The sequence below is a fragment of the Spinacia oleracea genome, chromosome 1 (genome assembly GCF_020520425.1).
Source record: "Spinacia oleracea cultivar Varoflay chromosome 1, BTI_SOV_V1, whole genome shotgun sequence".
NCBI classification, from domain to species: Eukaryota; Viridiplantae; Streptophyta; class Magnoliopsida; order Caryophyllales; family Amaranthaceae; genus Spinacia; species Spinacia oleracea.
Window position 1 is genome coordinate 20,727,624 of NC_079487.1, and position 23,388 is coordinate 20,751,011.

At 38.1% G+C, this 23,388-nt stretch overlaps 1 protein-coding gene across 4 annotated transcripts; it reads right to left on the reverse strand.

Annotated features, from left to right (window-relative positions):
• Positions 1–221: 221 nt before the first annotated feature.
• Positions 222–6,028, reverse strand: LOC130466296 (sugar transporter ERD6-like 7). 4 transcript variants are annotated; one of them, XM_056835146.1, is made up of 8 exons: positions 5,762–6,028; positions 4,172–4,237; positions 3,989–4,054; positions 3,792–3,867; positions 3,629–3,693; positions 3,460–3,552; positions 3,278–3,358; positions 222–572 (listed from the first exon to the last, which is right to left on the reverse strand). In XM_056835146.1, exons 2-8 carry the CDS (start codon positions 4,190–4,192, stop codon positions 372–374), a joined length of 603 nt encoding a protein of 200 aa, XP_056691124.1. In that variant the 5' UTR covers positions 4,193–4,237; positions 5,762–6,028; the 3' UTR covers positions 222–371. The 4 variants fall into 4 exon arrangements, with proteins under 4 accessions (XP_056691124.1, XP_056691123.1, XP_056691122.1 ...); XM_056835145.1 differs by having other exon boundaries at positions 5,532–6,028; XM_056835144.1 differs by having other exon boundaries at positions 5,051–6,028.
• Between the last annotated feature and the right edge of the window lie 17,360 nt (positions 6,029–23,388).

Here is a 23,388-nt window from a genome sequence, read left to right on the forward strand (position 1 = left end):
GAAGAAAGGCGTAAGGGTACAGATTAAAGAAAGCAACAAAACAGCAAGAAGACAACAGAGGGTAAATAGCTAAAACAGCTTTACGACAAAGTAACACTTCCAATCTATTAAATAATGATACTGCTACTAGACCCACAAATAGCTTACCATCCAATTCAACCAAAAGTTGACTCATGACCCTATCTGCAACTGAAACACCATCACTTTCCTTTCCACGGATGACAACAAGATTGTCTATTTCATCAAAAAATATAACTGATGGCGCGTTAGCTCTTGCTTTGGCAAAAAGAGATCTAACAGCCTTCTCAGATTCATCAACCCACTTGCTGAATAACTCTGGACACTTGACAGCCAGAAAATTCAGTCCTGCCTCAGAAGCTACAGGACGGGCCATGAGCGTTTTGCTGCATCCAGGGGGGACCAAACAACAACACTCTTGTTGGTGGGCAGGTTCCAATTCGCTCGAATGCATCCTGGTGCTTTTGAGGCCACTCAACAGCTTCCATCAATTGTGCCTTCACTTCCCATGTCCACCCATCTTCCCACTTGACCCAAGGGATCTCAAGAGTTACCTGCAGAAGAAGAATGTAAAAAAGGAAAGAGATTAAACCATACTTCATACAATACTTTGGGGGTTGAATTATAAAGACCAAAAGAGATTGATTGTAAAAATGTATATGATTTAGACTCACATGACCTTCTTTCTGCTAAAAGCAGCAGGCAGCTCCCTCGACCATTACTCAACTTTCTCTCTCATAACAACCCCATGGTACTATAGAATTTTACCGGCGCATAAATCATATTATATAATTTTACCATCGCATAAACCATCCACACTTTTTGGTTTACGTTAATAAACAAGCACAAATACATAAATGCTTTCTCTCGAGCTATGTACCCCTCTCCATTGGTTTTCCATTCGAGGGAACTTGGAGGCCTGCACGGTATTGGTACAGACTGGAAAGAAAGACGACCTGATTGTGGTAGATAACACTGGCCTCACTCCAGCGCAATTGGCTGCTGAAAAGAATCACAGACAAGTTGTCTTTTTCCTTGTACGCCTTGCATTCTAAACTGGTTTCCTTACGTGTGAATTACATTTTGATATGGTGAAAATCTTCTTCATACATTCTAATGTTATGTTTATAGGAGTCGTTGATTGCAGATGAGCTATTTGAATTTTATTCTTTCTAGTAGGTCGTTGACTCTTCTAAAAATCATGTTATCTTCTCTATATTATTATTAGCCAAGGCTATGCAATGGTGTGTCAATTTGGTGAATTCAACTCGTTTTTCTGTTTGCTAGTTGCACTATCAAGGATTCCTGAATCTGTTGAATTCAAATTAAAATTTGTTTGGGATTTCAGTAATTGTTGTTTTGTTCAAGTCCCATGTGTATCAGGATTGGTTTGTTTAAAAACTTAGAGGTGCTAAGAAAGTAAGAAGAGCTGAAAACGTGTACTTGTGTACCAGGAGTTGGTTTCCTAATTAGATTAGGTTTAGTCTTCTTATTTCAGAATCTTTTTAGGGACTAGGTATTAGATATGTAATTTGTTAAGGAGGTAGTGAGGTACTAGGACAGTTTATTAAGATTATTTCAGCTCTTTGCTTGTAATTTTCAGATTTTGAGATAAATATTCAGGAAATTTTTCAAAAATTCTTTTGTGGAAGGAGAGACTTTTAACTAAAGAGTCTGTTGTAAATCGGTGAGTAAAACAAGATTAAATACACTTGTGGGCCAGTGAAAACACTGAAAATTAGATCAGGTAGATTAATTGCATTTAGTGAGTGAAGCTCATATAATCAATCTAAACCCTTTCTAATTTGTACCTTAGGGGAGTAAAGCCTTTGAATTCCTAGGGTTTTGGCAGTTGAGTAAAGATTGTTATAGATCTAACAGCCTTCTCAGATTCTGCAATGTTCAGGTCAGCTGTCAACATGGCTGCTAAAACTTTTGATTTACATGGAACTTCAGGTTGTAGGTTTCTGCTAGTTGTTAAGCTACATCACCTGGGGGGGGTCGGACTTTCCTGTGAATTGGTCAGGTGCTATGCATATTGATCTGCTATTTTCTCAAATTTTTGTTGGCCACAATACCATATTGATCTGCTATTTTCTGGCTCCTACCAACCTTGTTTAGGTATAGAGTTTTACTTTGCAATTCATTTATTTTTCTGATCGATCTGTATGTTTCTTCTTGCAATTCTGTTTTGTGAGTCGTCAGTATTGCAATTCATTTATTTTGCTGATCGATCTGTAACTCTGTAAGAAAGGATTGAGATGTTTCTTGTGAAACAAAAAGGCTTTGTTAGTGGATCAACTGCAATGCTTTCTCATGGTTGATGTATTTTTCCATGATCTTAGAATCCAGATGGGAGTAGTATAAAGCGAACATGCTTGAAATATTCTGATAAAACTTAGTGAAGTAGAAGTTCTAGTAATTCAAGAAGAGTACAGAGGAAAGATAACTTGACTTATCAAATTTATTTGTCGGAGGTTGTGAAACGTCTATCAGAACAAACACAATTGGATGGAGGTTGGAGTGGAGTATGTGGTTGATCTTTATTGTCAAAATGGTATTTGGCTGGGAGGTGGGTTTTGATGGGAAACCATTGTGGATTTTGACCATGATATTTTCCTTATATAGGTAGTAGAAATACATTTGGTGATGGTAGGCATTGTTAGTTGTTATTTTATCTTTTGTGTAGGATATGAGAATTTAGTGCTTCAAATTAGGCTGGACATAGAGTGAAGAAACCACTAGCTGATCTGCATTGTGGCGGTCTGTGTGTCCGTGTGTCCCGGTCCAAATTTCGAGTGACATAGGTTGTGGTTTGGAACAGGGATAACTTTTGGAAAAGTGTTTATCACTTTTGGCTAAAGCTAATGAAAGCTCAAGAACTCAAATTTCTGATCTGATGAACATTTTTTTTTGTGTTGTTGGTCAAGTGAATTAATCAATTCTCTTTAAGTAGCGCAACTCGCCTCTGCCCTTGCTTATTTAATCAGATAAACAAATTGAGTCAGATTTGGCTCATTGGTTTAGTGATCAGTAAGACAAAGTACTGTTAAATTATGAAATCTAAAGAACATTATATATAGTATTTTGTTGGCCCGTATATGATGTGATTTGTTAATGTGTGTGAGTTGTCATATACGAAGTATTTAACAAAATGAGTTGAGAAAACCCTATAAGATTAGGGAGTTGTGTTAAGACTTATGGATTCACAAATTTGACACAATCAGCTGATAACATATAACAAGGGTAGAAGTCTTACCGTTACAGAACGTAGATACCTCTTTTGAAACAAGTCAAACATATTAGCTTTGGGCATCTTTTCGAGTTCTTCTATGTAATCCTGTCAATTGAAAGTCGTAATGTGCAAATATGAGTAGGCCACTTCAGTGCTTGAGTATAATAATAGTCAAATTGAAAGAACCAGCTTAGAACAACTAGTACTTGAATCTCAGCAGCCTCATGGGTTATATCTGCATCCTTGCCACGAAGTTTCTGAAATGCAGCTTCAAACTCCTTTTGAGATCCTATTTTCGCCTGTATTTACTTCGATTTGATATGATTGTTCCAATTGAATTTTATACCTAATTTTGAAATGATTCTGTATGCTTACCATCCATCTTGGAGATTCTGGAATGAAGCATAAACCCAAAAGCAGAACAGCACATGGAACAAGTCCTGCATTATATGGCTAGTAAGTCTCTTGCTACAAAGTCTAAGATTTTTGTTTTAAGTAATCAAACTCAGCAATGAACTCCTTTTCCCTAATTCTTTACCAGTTAATGCTAAAGTCCTCCATGATAAAACTATCCCTATTATAAACGCCACTGAGACGCCAGTACAGATCATGACCTACAATAGGAGAAAATAGTGTAAGTCTATGCAAAAACCGTAATAATATCATTATTAAAATTTGATATGGTAACTGCAAGAATTTTTAGTAAAACATGAAGTACAACAGTTACAAAAATACCTGGTTTAATGTTGTAAGTGCTCCTCGGAGATTTACAGGTGATATTTCCGCAATGTAAACAGGTACCTGTTGATTTTACCATATCATGTTGGCTAGCACTTCAATGTAAAGCTGCAAAAATGTGGCCATTGAACAGAGTTTTTTTGTCTAGAAAGATGGCATATAACTCCAAAGCATACATACCACATAGGAGAAGGCACCCATTCCATATCCTCCTGCTAGTCTTCCTATATCCAATGCTAAAGAACCCTGGTTAATTTACGAGAAATTTATAGATAATTTATTTCTCTGAAACAGAAATTCAGTACGGATTAAAGAGGTTAATAATATTTGAAGCTGAACCTTGGAAAAATATATGGAAAACCATCCTCCCACACAGAAAGCAGAATACAACTAGTTTTGGGATGTTTTCTAATTATTTTTGTGATTTTAAAGGAACTTTTCGAGGAAATTTGGGCTTTTCTTGAGGTAATTACAACTCATTGCATAACGTCATACTGAGGTAATTACATCTCATTGCAGAACGTCATACTGGGAAAATAAATGTACCTTAACTAGCAGTAGCATCTAAGTCTAATGAAATTACCTAATATCTAGAGTCTAATCTCTTGTTAACTGATTACTTTGCTTTTGTATTACTAGTTAAGGTAAATTTATTTTCCCAGTATTCACAAATATTGCAGAGTCTAGTTATATACAGCTTACCTATTGTGGGTTAGGATAACCTATCAAAACAACAATATGCATTTATATTCAGTCAGAAATCACCAAATGCAAGAAAAATCTTGGGAAATTCAACCATATAAGATGTTATAAACAGGAGTAAAATATAAAAAATCACATCCAATGAAACCACCCACAAACTAATCGGTTTGATTAATAAGAGGTCGGAGGGGGAATACCCAAAACAAATTCACGGGCCATAGTATTGGCTTTAGTAGCTAGCAACGTTGAAATTGAGAAAGATAGTAAATCCTAAACCTTCACAGGATGCATTTGCAAAAGCACAATTGGCAATAAGAACATAAATGTAGAGGCAACCCGGATAACAACACAACATACCGCACAACAGTCTGCAGTTACCAACACCACCGCAATCGCAGAAGCTCATCAACAAAAATCCCACCCAAAACAGAGAATAAAAATTAAAGGGGTGGAAATTTAAGCTACGGTTCTATGAAAAACTCGGCCAACGCAAATCACAACTGTGCAAGTGAATTATTATTGATGATTTTGTAAAAGCATTGAAATTTAAACAGCAATTAAACAACAACATCAGCATCTCTGTTGTAATAAGCAGAAATATAAAACAACTAGAATCTATATGCAATATAAATGACTAAGAAAACCAATAGAAATTAAAAAGTAATTAAAATACAGCCTTGATCGAAACTAACTACATATTAACCCTAAATTAAAACATAAAAACAATATGTTGAATTCTTGCATAAATCTGTTAAATTGCAAGAAAATTACTATCAGTATGAATTAAAAAAAATCAAACACACAAATTCCGCAGATAAAAGTAAAAAAATAAACAAACCTTCAAGAATTTCTTGATTGAATTGGGCGAATCTATCTGAAAAAACAAACTAGCTGTAATTCTACAACCCACGAACGAATTTCTCCAGAAAAAAACACTAATTTATAGATGCTTGAGATGGTTTTGTTTGGGCAATTATGAAGACGAATTAACCAGCTGGGATTTCAATCCTTAAATATTGAGAGGAATGAGATTATTGCTACAAACTGTGGACGAATTTGAGGATTTACCGACGAAATTGAGGGGATTCCGAAAGCTTGAGCGATTCTCTAGGAATGTTTCAGAGAGCAGTTGATTGTTGAGAGTAGAGAGCAGTTGATTGTTGAGAGTGAGGGTTTAGTCGGTTGTTTGAGGGAGAAAATCGTGGAGCAGGGCGTGGGAGCAGGGCGTGGGAACAGAGTTAGGCGGGATATCTTTTTGGCGAAAATATTTGGCGAAAATATTTGGCGAAATATTAACACGTGGGTTTCACGTGTTTTTTATGGTAAATAGCGACGCTTTAGTGTGTGTCGTAATATATTGCGACCCTCTAAACCGCCGCAATTTGCAAAGTAGTATTCGCGCCCCCAAAATCCTTGCGACCCTTTGTTACACCGTCACAATTATTCCGTCTACATATGTATCATTTTCCTGTAGTGTCGCTGTGTTCTGGATTGCTCGCTGGGCGAGGCAGCGCTTGCTCCCTTGCTCGCGTGCCTCGTCTCGCATGTGCCTTGCCCCTTCGCCCCATCCGCCCTTGCTCGTAGCACACAGCGCCTAGGCAGGCCCACTGCCTTGCCACGCTTGCTTGCTCGGTGCATTCGTACCGCATGGGCGACGAGCTCCCTTGCTCGTCGTCGCATGCCAGCACTATACAACACCTCTTAAGGGTAACACGTAGCGTCCATTGCTTTGTGCATGCAAGATTTATGAGCGGATTATATAAAAATAAAAACTTTTTGATTCAAATTTATAGACAAATTAATAAAACATATTAATTTCATAAATTTAGGGCGAAAAATTGAAAATTTACTATTCAAATTAATTTCCGATTATCAAGGATCCAAGTCTAGGTCATAAAAATTTAAAATTTATCAATTTTAACAATTTTTATGGTGGTTTTAATCATGGATACCTAATTAAATTGTCAATTAATTTTGAAAAACAAATCAAATTCTAAATTATTCGAATTTCAACAAATTAATCACAATTACAAATTAGGTTGTATAATTAACAAGCTTAGGCATTTAAATTTGTTAAATATATACAGTAGGTCAATAAAAAATTCAAGATTTACAAACAAGAATCGCAAATATTTAATTTAACATCTTAAAAATTACAAATTTTGCGTTCGAAAAACTAAAACCTCCGAAAAGTCATAGTTAGGCTTCGAATTTGGGAATTTTGGGTTCGGCATCAAATCTTTGATTTTAGTCAAAATTTTAAAACGCCGTTTACATGCGAAATTCACTATAAAATTATACGATTCCGACCATTATTGACTAAACTGTCGAAAATTCTGCGAACATATAATTAAATAAACGCACGAATTTGCAATTAATTACAAAAAATCGAAATTTTCGAAATTAATTACCCCTTTTAATTCATTGCAAATTTATAAAATTTAACCATGTTAACTAATTATTATGGAATTAATTAGAGGCTCTGATACCACTGTTAGGTTATGATACATATAAATCATGCAGAAAAATCATAAAGCTAGGAATCCAAATTAATTTCCACATAACAATTAGCATAATTTAGGATACATACACTTTGTAGCGTGCCCTCCCTAGCTGCGCCCGAACCGAACAAGAACAAGTTTAGGACTCCAAATGTCGTCCCTCCGTAGATAGTCCACAGCACGTTCGGATCCGCCTTAGATTTAATTAACTAGAATTGCACCTAAGGTATTATGAATATTCGAATATTTGAGGAAATATTATTATTAGTTTTAATCCTTAAAACTAGGTGAATACTTGAAATTATGTGTTCATAAATTGTGAAAGCCATCACATATTTATAGGGTAGGAATAATGGAATTAGAAGTCTACTAGGATTCAAGTAATCTAAATCTATTAGAATTAGAGTTTACTTAAAACTAGTAACTTAAGGAAATTAATCTTTTAATCTAATCCTAATTGCTTAAGGATTTGATGCACGCACAAACTTCAACACACACACGAGCACGGCCCACAAGAGAGCAAGCCATGCTCGCGTGCGCGGAAAAGCCTAATGCAGCTCGCAGCCCACACGCTGCTCGCAGCCCACGTGTTTGCTCGCAGCCATGGGCGCGCTGGGCCTGGCCTTGCGCTGGGCCTTGCGTGCCTTTGGTTGCTCGCTGCTCATGCCTTGCGCGTTAGGCTTGCTAGGCGTGGGCCTGGCTTCGTGTTGGGCCTTCGTCTAGCAAGCTCGTCCGATGTTTATTTCGTACGACGCGCTTCCGATTAATTTTCCGATTCCGGAATTCATTTCCGATTCGAACAATATTTAATATTTTCGATTCCGGAATTAATTTCCGTTTCGAACAAATATTTAATATTTCCGATTCCGGAATTATTTTCCAATTCCCATAATATTTCTGATTCTGACAATATTTCCCTTTCCGACAATATTTCCGATTCCAATAATATTTTGCGATACGTACCATGTTTCCGTTTCCTGCAACATCTACGACTTCGATAATATTTATATTTTTGATACGATCCATATTTCCGTGTCTGGCAATATCATCGTTTCCGGAGTATTCATAATGCCTTTGACGATTTCAGCTCCCACTGGAACCGAGATCCGTCGATTCCGAATATCCAAAAATGGAGTATTTAATTCCTTTAAATACTTGATCCGTTCACGTACTATTTGTGTGACCCTACGGGTTCAGTCAAGAGTAAGTTGTGGATTAATATTATTAATTCCACTTGAACTGAAGCGGCCTCTAGCTAGGACTACAGTTCACTTGATCTCACTGAATTATTAACTTGTATAATTAATACTGAACCGCATTTATTAGACTTAGCATTGAATGCATACTTGGACCAAGGGCATTATTTCCTTCAAAACCACCCCTGGGAGAACGAGAAGAAGGAGCGATATCCACGAGTCTAACGAAAGAAGGAAAGGAGGGGGTGTTAGGTTATGATACATATGAACAACATAAATCATGCGGAAAAACCTATATGCCAGGATTCAAATTAATTGCACATAACCAAATAATTAGTCTAGAATGCATACACTTTGTAGCGTGCCCTCCCTAGCTGCGCCCGAACCGAACAAGTACAAGTCTTTAGGACTCCAAGTGTCGTCCCTCCGTAGAAAGTCCACAGCACGTCCGGATCCGCCTTAAGATTGACCAACTAGAATCGCCCTTAAGTTACTAGAAATATTCGGCTAATATGGGGCAAGTGTTTGGCTGAATTTTTGCTTAAATTCTTACCTTTTGAATACTTGAAACTCCGTCCTTAAATTGTGAACCAAGGCCACATATTTATAGGGGTATGGAAAGGGAATTGGAATCCTACTAGGATACAAATTAGCTTAATTAGAATTTTATTAAAACTCTTATTAACTAATTTATCCGTTAGGATTAGGAATTTAATCATTGAACGAATCCCATTAGATTTAGGATTTGTATCGGACACAAACGCACACGAGAATGGCCCTTGCGGGCGCTCAGCCCACGCAAGCCTTGCGGCCCACGCGAGCCTCGCAGCCCACGCCTCGCAGCCCATCGCGCTCGCGCAGCCTGCTGGCAGCCTTGTCCTGTTGGGCCTGGCCTTGCGTTGGGCCTGGCGTGGCCTTGGTTACCTTGTGTGGTGCGCTGGCTTGCTGGACGCGGGCCTGGCTTCGTGTTGGGCCTTCTTCTAGCAAGTCTCGTCCGATGCTAATTCGTACGACGCGCTTCCGATTAATTTCCCGATTCCGGAATTCATTTCCGATACGAACAATATTTAATATTTCCGATTCCGGAATTAATTTCCGTTTCAAACAAATATTTAATATTTCCGTTTCCAGAATTATTTTCCGATTCCAATAATATTTCCGATTCCGACAATATTTCCGTTTCCGGCAATATTTCAAATTCCGGTAATATTTCCATTTCCGATAATATTTTCCGATACGTACCATGTTTCCGTTTCCGGCAACATCTACGACTCGGATAATATTTATATTTCCGATGGGATCCATATATCCGTTTCCGGCAATATCATCGTTTCCGGAGTATTCATTATTTTCCTTTGACGATCTTAGCTCCCACTGAAACCAAGATTCGTCGATTCCGAATATCCGTAGATAGAGTATTTAATGCTATTAAATACTTGATCCGTTTACGTACTATTTGTGTGACCCTACGGGTTCAGTCAAGAGTAAGTTGTGGATTAATATCATTATTCCACTTGAACTGAAGCGGCCTCTAGCTAGGCATTCAGTTCACTTGATCTCATTGAATTATTAACTTGTATAATTAATACTGAACCGCATTTATTAGACTTATCATTAATTGCATACTTGGACCAAGGGCATTATTTCCTTCAGTCTCCCACTTGTCCTTAGGGACAAGTGTGTATTTCCTAATTCCTTTGTCACTCGATGCTTGCTCTTGAACATAAGGTAAGAGTTGTCATCCTTATTATGTCCAGAGGTGTTTCTCGGTTTCAGAGTTCAACTGATCAAATAAACAGACAATCATAGCCTATGATTCATCTGAGCCCGGCCATGCATTTTACAGTTTCTAGCTCTCCGAGTGGCCTTGTACAACTTTCAGCATCTCATCCCGATTTATGGGAGGACAATCTCAATCTTGCGATCTTGAGATTAGACTTCGTTTGATAGGTGATTACCTGAGCGTTGCCTTTATAGCCTCCTTTTACGGTGCGACGGTTGACAACGTCAAAGTAACCAGTTCTCAAACAAGTAATCTCAAATCACTCAGGTATTGAGGATTAGTGTCTAATAATTTTAATGAAATTTACTTATGACAGATTTTCATCTCTTACAGTAAAGTTTCTTAGGTCTGTCCGATACAAGTCTTCCCAAAGTAAGTATCTATGCAAATGATTACGACATTCCCATGTCCACATAGTACAAGAAACAGAACTACTAGTCATCTTGCATTCTAGTCGTCTAATGTTTTCTATGCGTCCATCTTTATAGAAAACTCCGACCAGGGACCTTTTTCAACGTTTGACATTTAAGTTCACTTGATAGAAATTTCTTAGTCACATGACTGGTCCTGACAGTCTATCTTGAATATATCGTCAATTTGAAGGGACTCATCATTTAATAAACCACAAATTAAATGGAAAAATGAATTCTATTCATTAATGTGAATGATTAACCAATAATGTTTTACAAAGTATTAAACTTTAAAACTTTAAAAAATTAAATAAGGACATCAAAGCCATTCTCCAATATGCTTGATTCCCATAGCTGCAGTGTGCGAGTTGTGCTTCGCCTGCGGCAGAGGTTTAGTCAATGGATCTGAGATGTTGTCATCAGTTCCAATTTTGCTTATCTCGACTTCTTTTCTTTCAACGAACTCTCGTAGAAGGTGAAATCTACGAAGTACATGCTTAACTCTCTGGTGGTGTCTAGGCTCCTTTGCCTGTGCAATAGCTCCATTATTATCACAATAAAGAGCTATTGGTCCTTTAATGGAGGGGACTACACCAAGTTCACCTATGAACTTCCTTATCCATATAGCTTCCTTTGCTGCTTCATGTGCAGCAACGTACTCCGCTTCAGTTGTAGAATCCGCAATGGGGCTTTGCTTAGCACTTTTCCAGCTTACTGCACCTCCGTTGAGGCAGAAGACAAACCCAGACTGTGATCTGAAATCATCTTTGTCGGTTTTGAAACTTGCGTCCGTATAGCCTTTAACAATTAATTCATCATCTCCACCATAGACCAGGAAGTCATGTTTGTGCCTTTTCAGGTACTTCAGAATATTCTTGGCAGTAGTCCAATGTGCCTCTCCTGGATCTGAATGGTATCTGCTCGTAGCACTGAGTGCATACGCAACATCCGGGCGTGTACATATCATAGCATACATTATTGAACCAATCAATGATGCATATGGAATCCCACTCATTCGTCTACTCTCATTAAGTGTTTTTGGGCACTGAGTCTTGCTTAGAGTCATTCCATGAGACATGGGTAGGTAGCCTCGCTTGGAGTCTGCCATCTTGAACCTTTCAAGCACCTTATTGATATAAGTGCTTTGACTAAGTCCAATCATCTTCTTTGATCTATCTCTGTAAATCTTGATGCCCAGTATGTACTGTGCTTCTCCTAGATCCTTCATCGAAAAACATTTCCCAAGCCAAATCTTGACAGAGTTCAACATAGGAATGTCATTTCCGATAAGTAATATGTCGTCGACATATAATACTAGAAAAGCAATTTTGCTCCCACTGACCTTCTTGTATACACAAGATTCGTCTGCGTTCTTGATGAAACCAAAGTCACTGACTGCTTCATCAAAACGTATATTCCAGCTCCTTGATGCCTGCTTCAATCCGTAGATTGATTTCTTAAGCTTGCATACCTTTTTAGCATTCTTTGGATCCTCAAAACCCTCAGGTTGTGGCATAAACACAGTTTATGTTAAAACGCCGTTGAAGAAAGCGGTTTTGACGTCCATCTGCCATATTTCGTAATCGTAATATGCAGCGATTGCTAACATTATCCGAATAGACTTTAGCATTGCACTGGTGAAAAGGTTTCATCGTAATCCACACCGTGGACTTGCCTGTAACCTTTTGCAACCAATCTAGCTTTGAAAACTTCAAGTTTCCCATCCTTGTCCTTTTTCAGTTTGAAAACCCATTTGCTTCCTATGGCTTGGTAGCCATCTGGCAAATCGACCAAATCCCAAACTTGGTTTTCAGACATGGAGTCTAATTCAGATTGCATGGCTTCTTGCCATTGCTTGGAGCTAGGGCTCGTCATAGCTTGTTTGTAAGTCGCAGGTTCATCACTTTCAAGTAATAGAACGTCATAGCTCTCGTTGGTCAAAATACCTAAGTACCTTTCCGGTTGAGATCTATATCTCTGCGATCTACGCGGGGTTACATTTCTAGATGGTCCATGATTCTCACCAGATACTTCTAAAGATCTCTGAGTTTCATCCTGAATGTCATCTTTAGCATTATCTAGAGTTTGTTGTTCGACTCCAATTTCTTCGAGGTCTACTTTTCTCCCACTTGTCATTTTGGAAATGTGATCCTTTTCCAAAAAGATACCATCTCGAGCAACAAACACCTTGTTCTCAGATGTATTGTAGAAGTAATACCCCTTTGTTTCCTTTGGGTAGCCCACAAGGATACATTTGTCAGATTTTGGATGAAGTTTATCTGAAATTAATCATTTGACGTATACTTCACATCCCCAAATCTTAAGAAAAGACACTTTTGGAGGCTTTCCAAACCATACCTCATATGAGTCTTTTCAACAGCTTTAGACGAAGCTCTATTTATAGTGAGTGCAGCTGTATTTAGTGCATGTCCCCAAAATTCTATTGGAAGTTCGGCCTGAACCATCATTGATCTGACCATGTCTAGCAAGGTTCTGTTCCTCCATTCCGACACACCGTTCCATTGTGGTGTTCCAGGAGGAGTCAATTCTGATAGAATTCCACATTCTTTCAGATGGTCATCAAATTCATAGCTCAGATATTCACCGCCTCTGTCAGACCGCAGAGCCTTAATCTTCTTGCCTAATTGATTCTCAACTTCACTCTGAAATTCCTTGAATTTGTCAAAGGATTCAGACTTATGCTTCATTAGGTAGACATAACCATATCTACTGAAGTCATCAGTGAAAGTGATAAAGTAGCTGAAACCACCTCTAGCATTTGTACTCATTGGTCCACATACATCTGTATGGATTAAATCCAATAGTTCAGTTGCTCTTTCTCCAACTTTAGAGAAAGGTTGCTTTGTCATTTTGCCAAGTAAACATGATTCGCATTTACCATAATCCTCTAAGTCAAATGGTTCAAGAATTCCTTCCTTTTGAAGTCTTTCTATGCGTTTCAAGTTAATATGGCCTAATCGACAATGCCACAGATAGGTGAGATCTGAATCATCCTTTTTGGCCTTTTTGGTATTTATGTTATAAACTTGTTTGTCGTGATCTAATAAATAAAGTCCATTGACTAATCTAGCAGATCCATAAAACATCTCTTTAAAATAAAACGAACAACTATTGTCTTTTATTAAAAAGGAAAATCCCTTAGCATCTAAGCAAGAAACAGAAATGATGTTTTTAGTAAGACTTGGAACATGGAAATAGTCTTCCAGTTCCAAAACTAGCCCAGAGGGCAACGACAAATAATAAGTTCCTACAGTTAATGCAGCAATCTGTGCTCCATTTCCCACTCGTAGGTTGACTTCACCCTTGCTTAACCTTCTACTTCTTCTTAGTCCCTGTGAAATGGAACATAAGTGTGAGCCACAACCTGTATCTAATACCCAAGAAGTTGAATTAGCAAGTATACAGTCTATAACGAAAATACCTGAAGATGGAACGACTGTTCCGTTCTTCTGATCTTCCCTTTAGCTTCAAGCAATCTCTCTTCCAATGCCCCTTCTTCTTGCAATAGAAGCATTCAGATTCAGAAGTGGGTTGGCTCACCTTCTTCTTTTCAGATTTGGTGTCGCCTGGCTGCTTAGTCTGGTTGGCCTTGTTGCCACCTTTCTTAGCATTCCTCTTCTTTCCAGATTTCTTGAACTTGCCCCCACGCACCATAAGCACATCTTGCTTATCACTTTTGAGCGTCTTTTCAGCGGTCTTCAGCATACCGTGAAGCTTAGTGAGCGTTTTGTCCAGACTATTCATACTGTAATTCAGCTTGAACTGATCATACCAGCTATGAAGAGAATGGAGGATGGTGTCTACAACCATTTCCTAAGAGAATTGCTGATCCAGCCGACTCATATTCTCAATGAGTCCAATCATTTTGAGAACATGTGGACTTACGGGCTCGCCTTTCTTAAGCTTGGTCTCAAGAATTTGCCTATGGGTCTCGAACCTTTCGACTCGAGACAGATCTTGGAACATGTTCTTTAACTCACTGATGATCGTGAAAGCATCTGAGTTGATGAACGTTTTCTGGAGATCTGCACCCATGGTTGCAAGCATTAGACATTTCACATCCTTGTTGGCATCAATCCAACGATTGAGGGCTGCCTGAGTGACCCCTTCGCCTGCGGCTTCGGGCATCGCCTCTTCCAGGACATACTCCTTTCCTTCCTGCATAAGAACTATTTGCAAGTTCCTTTGCCAGTCAAGGAAGTTTTTCCCATTCAACTTCTCCTTTTCAAGAATTGAGCGAATGTTGAATGAATTGTTGTTTGCCATAGTTTAAAACTACAATTGAAAAAGAATAAACAAATAAATAATCATTCACAGTTTCTCTTAATAAACTTAAATTCTAGCATGCATGCATAATTTAATGTTTATTAAGCATTTTATTCGAGTTATGTGTTCCGGCAGGTGTGAATAAAATGATTCCAAGATCCTAAAACCATTGAAGAATTAAGCACATTATGTATTTAGACTCAATTCTAAAATCTTTTAGGTAAGCAAAAGCCTTTTGCTAATAGTCTAGAAACTACTCTTGGTTAATAGGTACGTCTAAGAACTTATTAGGAAAACCTATCGAATTTGCCACGACATAAAAGGACTCCTTACTTATATCGTTGAATTTCACCAAAACTAACATGTACTCACAATTATTTGTGTACCTTACCCCTTTAGAATCAATAAGTAACACCTCGCTATGGCGGAAAACTATTACTAAGATTGATGTAAAGGTTATCCAAGTAAGTGTTATTTTGGCATGGCACCTTTTAACTCAATTTTTTAAGTTTGGAACTTAAGGCTCTTACTATGTTGGTTAGATTTTAAGTGAACTAAAATCCTTAATCATACAACATAATCAAGCCATAATCTCATGCATAATTAAGACATATTTAAAAGCAATAAATAACTTAAACATGCATAAGATATAAATGTGATCTAGTATGACCCGACTTCATCTTGAAGCTTCAACTTCAAAGTCCGTCTTGAAAATGGATTGGAAATTCCATCTTGAATTTCACCATGGGAGGCGCCATTTTCTTCAAATAGGATAAGCTATAATTAAACTAATTACAACTATTTGATGGTACGCAGGCCATATTTAAAATCAATAAATTTTGGTACTTTAGACCAATATTACATTCAAATTAATGGTACGCATACCATATTTTCTATCCTATTTGGGCCATACTAGTCACTTTTCAATAACCTGCAAAACAGTACATATACAATATATACCATTCACCCATTCATTATCATGAATGGCCCACATAACTGGTTAGTAAAACACATGTTATGCATCACATAAATATTTGCAGCAATTAATCAAGGGCACCAATAATCTACCAATTATTCAGTCCTTATTAATTCTAATCAATTTGTTTAACCTTAAAGGATTGTAGACCTAATCAAGAGTTTATGACTAAAGGCTCCCACTTAAACCAATAACTTTATATGCTTTACTAATTTTAAACATAAAAATGTATTTCTAGTCTAACCGAAAACATACAAGTTTAATTAAAATTTAAAGCTCATATAAAATTATAATCGAATCCATTTAATTTTATTTTCAGTTGAATTAAACAATTAAATTTAAATTAATTCAAGGTTTTAATTTTAGTAAAATAATTAGTATAAATTAAAATTTATAATAATTATAATAATCAAAATTAAATTCCGAGAAAACAATTTAAATTATTAATTTTAAAGTTAATTAAAATTATTTCCGAACTGAAAATCTAAAATTAAAATAAAAACGTATCAATCGTAGCAAGAAGAGGCACTTGGGCTTGCGCCCAAGCCCCATCGAGCCACGAGGCTGCTGCGCCCCATACGACTGATCGCTGCACAAGGCACGAGCAACAACGCCACACGCACACGCATCCAACGCAAGCTACGCTGCGCGCAGCCCCATTGCTTCGTCACGTCTACTTGCTGCACAAGGCAGCGCGCGCTGGGCGAGGGATCGCTCCCTGCTTGCGCGTTCTGTCTTGCTTGCTGGGCGAGCCAGCACGCGATGTGGCGCAGCCCCATCGCTGCCCACACGCGTCTCGCTCTCTCGCTTGTGCCTTTCCCCATCGCCCTCGCCCATCGCACAGCACACACTCCCAGGCGTTGGGCCTTGCGCGTGCGCCTTGCTTGTCGCTCGCTGCATTCGTACCGCACGGGCGACGAGCTCCGTTGCTCGTCGTCGCGTGCCCGCACTATACAACACCCCTTAAGGGTAACATGCACGTAGCGTCCATTGCTTTGTGCGCGCAACATTTATGAGCGTTTTTCATAAAAATTTAAAATTTTTAATTCAAAATTATTGACAAATTAAAAAATCATATTAATTTCATAATTTTAGGGCGAAAAATCGAAAATTTATTAATCATTTAATTTCCGATTAACATGGATTCAAATCTAGGTCATAAAAAATTAAAATTTATCATAAATTAACAATTTTTATGGTGGTTTCTAATCATGGATACCTAATTAAATCGTCAATTAATTATGAAAATCAAATCAAATTCTAAATTATTCGAATTTCAACAAATTAATTACAATTATAAATTAGGTTGTATAATTAACAAGCTTAGGCATTCAAATTTGTTAAACATATACAGTAGGTCAATCAAAAATTCAAGATTTACAACAAGAATCGCAAATATTCAATTTAACATCTTAAAATTACAAACTTTTGCGTTCGAAAAACTAAAACCTCCGAAAAGTCATAGTTAGGCTTCGAATTTGGGAATTCTGGGTTCGGCCGGAAAATATTATTTTTGTCAAAATTTTAGAATGTCTTTTACATGCGGAATTGACACAAAAATCACTCGATTTCGTTGAGTAACGAAGAAACTGCCGAAAAACTGCGTACATATAATTAAATAAACGCAATTTGCAATTAATTAACAATTACGAAAATTAATCACCCCTTTTTAATTCTTTGTAAATTTGTAAAATTTAACCATGTTAAGCAATAATTGATTATGCAATTAATAAGAGGCTCGTGATACCACTGTTAGGTTATGATACATATGAACAACATAAATCATGCGGAAAAACCTATATGCCAGGATTCAAATTAATTGCACATAACCAAATAATTAGTCTAGAATGCATACACTTTGTAGCGTGCCCTCCCTAGCTGCGCCCGAACCGAACAAGAACAAGTCTTTAGGACTCCAAGTGTCGTCCCTCCGTAGAAAGTCCACAGCACGTCCGGATCCGCCTTAAGATTGACCAACTAGAATCGCCCTTAAGGTACTAGTAATATTCGGCTAATATGGGGCAAGTGTTTGGCTGAATTTTTGCTTAAATTCTTACCTTTTGAATACTTGAAACTCCGTCCTTAAATTGTGAGCCAAGGCCACATATTTATAGGGGTATGGAAAGGGAATTGGAATCCTACTAGGATACAAATTAGCTTAATTAGAATTTTATTAAAACTCTTATTAACTAATTTATCCGTTAGGATTAGGAATTTAATCATTGAACGAATCCCATTAGATTTAGGATTTGTATCGGACACAAACGCACACGAGCATGGCCCTTGCGGGCGTTCAGCCCACGCAAGCCTTGCGGCCCACGCGAGCCTCGCAGCCCACGCCTCGCAGCCCATCGCGCGCGCGCAGCCTGCTGGCAGCCTTGGCCTGCTGGGCCTGGCGTGGCCTTGGTTGCCTCGTGTGGCGCGCTGGCTTGCTGGACGCGAGCCTGGCTTCGTGCTGGGCCTTCGTCTAGCAAGTCTCGTCCGATGCTAATTCGTACGACGCACTTCTGATTAATTTCCCGATTCCGGAATTCATTTCCGATACGAACAATATTTAATATTTCCGATTCCGGAATTAATTTCCGTTTCGAACAAATATTTACTATTTCCGTTTCCGGAATTATTTTCTGATTCCAATAATATTTTCGATTCCGACAATATCTCCGTCTCCGGCAATATTTCAGATTCCGGTAATATTTCCGTTTCCGATAATATTTTCCGATACGTACCATGTTTCCGTTTCCGGCAACATCTACGACTTGGATAATATTTATATTTCCGATGCGATCCATATTTCCGTTTCCAGAGTATTCATTATTTTCCTTTGACGATACCTGGATCCGTCGATTCCGAATATCCATAGATAGAGTATTTAATGCTATTAAATACTTGATCCGTTTACGTACTATTTGTGTGACCCTACGGGTTCAGTCAAGAGTAAGCTGTGGATTAATATCATTAATTCCACTTGAACTGAAGCGGCCTCTAGCTAGGCATTCAGCTCACTTGATCTCACTGAATTACTAACTTGTTAATTAATACTGAACCGCATTTATTAGACTTAACATTAAATGCATACTTGGACCAAGGGCATTATTTCCTTCAGGGGGTGACGTCACTTAACGCACATTTGGCAATATAGCCAAAAACATTGGCCCAAGAATTAGGGGTCAGCTGGGCCAGGCCAATGTCAAAACCATCCAAAACATCCATTACAAAAGGGTGTAAGGGAAATCTAAGGCCCAATCGGAAGGCGGCCGTATAGACAGCAACCTCTCCCGAAGAAAGACGATCTACGGTACTATGAGGACGAGGACACCTAAAACTAAAAGCACGAGGCAAGAGCAAGAAACTCTCAAAGTCACGTCCTTTCTCCTTTAGGTACCTCAATCATTTCCTGCTTGGGAGGATGTCAGAAGGAAACAAGTCCACGTCCTCTTTTTCACGAACCATGGGAGGAAGATTTTTGGCAAACTCTTCTTCTGAAGAACTGGAAGAGTCATCTTCGAAATCCTCACGTGGGATACGGGGACGACAAGCCACACTCTTTCTTCTCCTTGAAGAACGAGCCGCCCTGGAACCCCCGTCTCCTGAATGATGTGAGGAACTAACTCCTCCCCTATTTCCATGGGACGAGTTCGAAAAGGGAGCCCTGATGTCCCTCTCTCGGGGTGCTGCCCATGCACCCACATTGGCCGTCTGTTTAATACGTGTCATGCCGCCCTGCATAAGCAACATGACGTCCGACTTAAGAAAAGAGGAAAAGGCAACAAGCGAGGACGCCGTCCAGATACAAGAGGAGTGCGGCGATCGACAGGACGTCTCCCCAAGAAATAGAAGCACCAAAAGAAAAACTTTAATTACATACATAAATGAAGAAACAAAAAACTAACAAGAACGCGTACCAAATTACCAATAAGTGATCAAACTGCTGAACTCTCAGGAAAAATCGTCCAAACTCCAAGAACAATGAATGAAGAGTCCAAGAACACCCAAGGCACACACAAGAAGATCTTCGAAGGGAAAATCGATTTCTCTCTCTAAAAATCTCTTTGAAATAACAAAAGGAAAATTAGAGGAAAATAAACGATTTGTGGAGGTTTTAAAGAGGAAACCAGGTCCTGAAAAGCAACCGCACGTGGCACTCCACCATGTCAAGAAGATTTCCCCACATGGGTGAGGGGCACCCTCCTTGAGTGGAAAATGATGTGGCCTAAACTAAAGAGTGACACGTTGCCTTCTTATGTTAGCCCAAAAAGGAGGCCCAACTCAGAAAGGTCCCCTTAGCCCTAGAAGGCAACCTCACAGAAGACTCATGTCCTGATATGGACTTGGCATATAACTACGCTGAGCCATGAGACCTGCATGGCCAACTCGATCATACCTCAAATTCATACAAGGCCAAGTGCCCACATCCAGGTCCAAGACCCATCACTTAGGCCCAGGAGGTCTATTTGCTTGGTAAGATCCCAAGTTATCCATGATAAAAGCCCAACGCTTAAAGGGTCCATCAGGTCTAAATCAGACCTCCTACTATTGGAAACGTGTCCCAATCTTAGAGATCACTCAATCATGCAGCCAGGGTTTAGGGATCAATTCCCAAGAAACCGTAGCACTATATATAATGCAGATCCCAAGGTAAAACGAGCATTCAATTCATTCCCACCTACCTTAAACTATATTTGCTCTGCCTTCTCTCTACAAATTACTTCTCTCTCTAGCCAATACTTACTTAGGCATCGGGGGAATATTCCTACGGGAATATTCTTGTTTTGCAGGTTGCAGGAAGATCGTGCCAGTGCATATTTGATACCTCCGAGGAACGTGTGACACGTCATCACCACAAAAGATCCCACAACACATTTAATCATAAAGCAAGACTCGATTCAAGACACGACTCGATTCAAGACACGACTCGACTCAAGACACGACTCTTGACTAAAGATTAATTAGAATAAGCATCGAACGAGTCCTTGAAAAGAAATGTCCAGTGGGCGAGTGTTGGGAGCCAACCAAATACTAAAAGAAATAATAGTAACCCTATGTCAACTTTGTTGACGTAATTTCATGCGCCTATAAAAAGCAATACAATGTCTTGTATCACTAAATAGAAGTAACTTCCCTCCGGTCTCGTACTTCTCCCATTGTTCATACTCAAGGTGCATACGTTCCAAGAGTTTTGAAGCTTATTAAGGTTCGCTTTACGTTTATTAATATTTTATTAAAAGTCGACTCAAGACAACAATCAAATAAATAATTAATAAACGAACAACTAAACAATACTTCTTTTAAAGATCCCTTAGGACTTGTGAACAACACACAAATGACTCCAATGAATTACTCATTTATTCCTTATCAACATGGTTCTACATGTGAGTCCACAACATGCCTGTTAATATGCGGGTTGTGCACTAGGCACGAATAATTCATAATTCAATTCACCTTGACAATAACTCTGTAATGTATACCCTACATATGTGGTTACTAAAGTTCGTGTATACGCTACATATGTGGTTACCGAAAATGTATACCATACACTGACAAATCACGTGTGGTTTACTAAATAGTGCAACATGGCATGGACGATTTGGCTCATAAAATGCTAGACCTTACGTACAACAGCGTAAATAACTTGCTTGCATGCGCATAAACCTTACATGCATAAAACATACTTGGACAGTTAACATGCTTGTTACAAACTTCAACAAGCATAAATAATCAAACATGTTTGCTAACATACTCAAACATGAATCCAATAATCCAAGTAAACATGAATCACAACAACATAGACATAACATGTATTCACATGATTAATTGGCTCGCCCTAGACTTGTACGTACCTTGAGTACCTAAGTAATGAGGCCACTTTGTGATTCAATCCACTTAATTAGAAGTTCCCTCCTAACATAAAATAAACAAACTTAATTATTCTTCATGTTCATTAATTTTCTAGCAACGTTATTGAATTTTAAACCGCTTGAACTAATTAGATATTAGTCGTTATTAATAAGAATAATAATTCTAATTAATTGTTTAAAATCCTAACATGAAATTTAATTAATTTCATGCATAAAACACTTAAAAATTGACACGTTAATGATCATAAACGAATCTGAAAATTCATATTGATTATCATAATTAAAACTAACATCTAATTATGCTAATCAATTAATCATATGAGTTTATTAAAATCCCAACCCTAATTCATCATTAAAATCAATTAAACTCATAAAAATCAAAGCTTTACTTTATAATTTAAATATGAAAATTACAAACTCCATAAATAAATTCAACACCAATAATCCAACATCAAAAATCCATAATTTGGTATTCAAAACCAATCCCAAAATAATTAAAATCATCAATCAAAATAAAATATTCATAATTTAAAAATGATAATTTAAATAGAGATATATTAGGAAGAAGTAAATCATATCGGCTGGCTAAATAGCACGAAAACGGTGGTGGTGGTGGCCGGAAAAAGGGAGGCGAGAAAAGGTGTGTGCACGGTGCAGTAGCGCGGGCATCCGCATGCTGTTGATGTTGCTTCTGTGAGGTGCTGCGCGGGCGGGAAGGCAGGGGCAGCAGGCTGGGAGCTGGGCGAGGGGTGACGCGAAGGGCGAGGCAACTGTGTTGTTGGGCGTGCAGGTGCTCGTGCACGAGGAAGAGATAGAGCCGAGTGAGGAGAGAGAAAGTGAGGGAGAGAAGTTTGAGGGTTTATGAATTTAATGTAGGGATTTAATGAGTATTTATAGTTTTCGATTCCCTTGATGGGTTAGGCTTAGGAAATTCAAAGATGAGCTTCATTAAACAAGATTGGGTTTGCTTCATATGTTTGGGCTAGCAATTGAAATTGGATTGGGCTAAAATATTTTAAAACTCGTTTTGCTTTTCTAAAATGCAATTAAATTCCCCAAATTAAAAATAAAATTGTTTTCTCAAATTAAAAATAATAAGCATTTACCAATTGAGGTTGGCATGAGTAGTTAAGGGCATCTTGCTCCTTAACCAAGGTCTCGGGTTCGAGCCTTGGGAATGGAAAAAATCTCAACTGGGAGGGATGCTGCCCATCGAGGTACCCATGTTAACTCCCGCAGGAGATTAGTCCACTCGCCGAAGGCGGTGGGAACTCCTCGTAGTAGAACAAAAAAAAAAGTATTCTTTAATTAATAAAATACATTTACATAAATATTTAAATGCAATTTTAATTTATAAAATCTATAAAATGCTTTATACGGAGTAAATATATTAAATATATTTATAATTACTTAAAATACAGGGTATTACACAACCAAACGTCCCTTAAGAGATTATCATCTTCAATGCGAAGATTTTTGATGTTGAGCTTCAGCCGTGAAAGCTTGAGTATTGCCCAAATGCCCAATGCCCAAGTTGAAGGTGCAGGACAAAACATATTTGCCACTAAAATCTATATATAAGCATTTTTTTGGTCAAGAATGAGCCATACAAAATACTAACTTACAAATATGAGAAGAAGATTTGAATTCGAAACCTATCCTACAGAGACCTTCAAGTTGACAA